Source organism: Trichechus manatus, unplaced genomic scaffold, assembly GCF_000243295.1.
Source record: "Trichechus manatus latirostris isolate Lorelei unplaced genomic scaffold, TriManLat1.0 scaffold00188, whole genome shotgun sequence".
Taxonomy (NCBI): domain Eukaryota; kingdom Metazoa; phylum Chordata; class Mammalia; order Sirenia; family Trichechidae; genus Trichechus; species Trichechus manatus.
In genome coordinates, this window is record NW_004444124.1 from 4687051 (window position 1) to 4689153 (window position 2103).

Sequence of the window (2103 nt, forward strand, 5' to 3'; positions counted from 1 at the left end):
GATGTTGGGAAGCTGAAAATAATGACTGTTGAGTTCGTACTACGTGGGCTAATTTTGTAGACTTAAAATCATTCTGTTAATATTTGTTTTTTGTGACAAAATGTAACAAAAGCAACTCTTCAATATATTGCTTATACATGTTTCAGAAATCCATAGGTATCTTGAAAAGTACACACTGATTTCTTGACACAATTGGGAGACAGTTGTTTGTATATGCCACATTTTAAAACCTTGATTTTTGCACATTCTAAAAGGAAATTATAAACCTGTCTGCCCCTAGTCTGCCCTCACCTTGTGGGCTCATGAGCACATCTGTGACAGTCCACAGCACAGGGTGGAGCCTGGACTAGCCCATGTGCCCTGCGGAATGTGAAGGCACCTACCACTTCCCTTTGTCTCTTTGTAGGATCTTCCCAGAGTCCCTACGGTGGCTGATGGCCACCCAGCAGTTTGATGCCGCCAAGAAGCTGATCCTGCACTTCATCCAGAAAAACCACATGAGCCCTGAGAACGATATCAAAGGAGTGATGCCGGGTGAGTATGCTGGCCCGGCCTCGGCATCGGCAGGGCAGAGCCAGGCTGCCGGGCCCTGAGACCAGGCCAGCCATTTCCGATACAGCTGTCCCAGCCCTGCCTCAGTCTCCCATGGCCCTCCGGTCTGCATGAGGGCAGCAGCAGCTGTGTGAGCCTAGGGATGTAAGCTCGATTCTCCCTGCCTTCTAGGTGCAGGCTTCTTCCGTTACTGAGTCTACCACACTGCAGCCCTGGGGAGCTCATCCAAATGCTAATAGGCGCCTGATCTTCAAGGAGTTGCTTGGGGGGTGGAATCCGCACCAGCCTGCCGGGTTCAGATGCTGCCAGAGCCCCTACCTCTCTTCCTAAGTGTGGCCTTCAAAGGGCTGCCATTGGCTATTCTGGCCGTGACCTATTTACTGGGCAGCTGCAGACCTGGGGACGTGAAGTGTTTGCCACCGCGGGCTCGTGCACCGGGCATTACCACGTCTCAGTCAGGTTGCCTTGCAGGGGCCACAGTACACCAGCAGGTTAGAACCCAGATTCCGGGACCTCCCCAGCACCCAGAGACTTGGAATAAGCCCTGCAAGCCTGGGTTTGTACTCAGCTCTAGAAGAGGTGCTGATGCAGACATCCACAGGCAGACCTGTGCAAACCACTGATGGACTCATCCAAGCTCTGACCCGCCACCCTCACCTGACAGCCTGTTACAGATGGCACTGCTGTCACAAAATTGCCCAGGAAAATAATCTACAAACTCTTTTCCAAGAGAGAATATCGACGTTTCCCCCCAAGTCTGAAGTTCTCAGGGTGGTGATTCACTCATTCATCCAGCAATCTTTATTAAACACTGCCCCATGCCAGCACAGCACTGGGCAGAGAAGTGAGCAGATAAAGTCTTGCTCGTGGGGCTTACATTCCAGTGGGGAGAGGCAGGCCAGGAGCAGTGAGATTGACTATGTCAGGAGGGTGCATGCTGTAAAGAAAGTCTGGAGGGTAGATGTGTGGGGTTGCAGTCGGTCGTCAGGGGAGGCCTAACTCTATAGTGGCATGTTAGCAGACACCTGAGCCAGGTAATAGATATGCCCTGCAGAGCTCCATTAACGACAGGAAGAGAATGCATAGGAACCTGAACCCAGGAGAGCAAGAGCTTCCTGGCTGGGAAGGACTTCTGGAGCCACCAAGCCCACAAGTTCTAGACTGGCTTTTCATTAAGACTTCTGATCCAGAACGTCTGAGGTCGGTGCCTATAAAAGTCCCCCTGATGATGGTGCCGACCTACCAGGATGGTACCACTGCCTAGGCCTGTGCCACTGACTTCAGCACAGGTGAGGAGCTGAGGGAACCCTGGAGCTGTTGCTCTCCTGAAATAAACAAGGACAGCCCAGGGCTGCACTACATGAAGAGTGCCAAGTGCTGGACTTTGCCAGGGGACCCCTGTAAGCCCTTGTCATCAAGTGGTGGTGATGATAGATGAGACAGCATTCACATGGGGCTCTGTGCCAGCCACAGTGATTCACAGATATTAATTTGTATGTAGTATTTAATCCTGTTTACATGCATTAACGTATCTTTTTTTACAACAATCCT

General features: G+C 51.2%; 1 protein-coding gene across 1 annotated transcript in view; it reads left to right on the plus strand.

Annotated features, from left to right (window-relative positions):
- SLC22A23 (solute carrier family 22 member 23) overlaps positions 1-2103 on the plus strand; it is a 226341-nt gene that overhangs the window by 198259 nt on the left and 25979 nt on the right. Inside the window, exon 6 of the mRNA XM_012558815.1 lies at positions 407-534. Within this exon, the coding sequence (XP_012414269.1) occupies positions 407-534 (128 nt within the window). The remainder of the gene's footprint in view (positions 1-406; positions 535-2103) is intronic.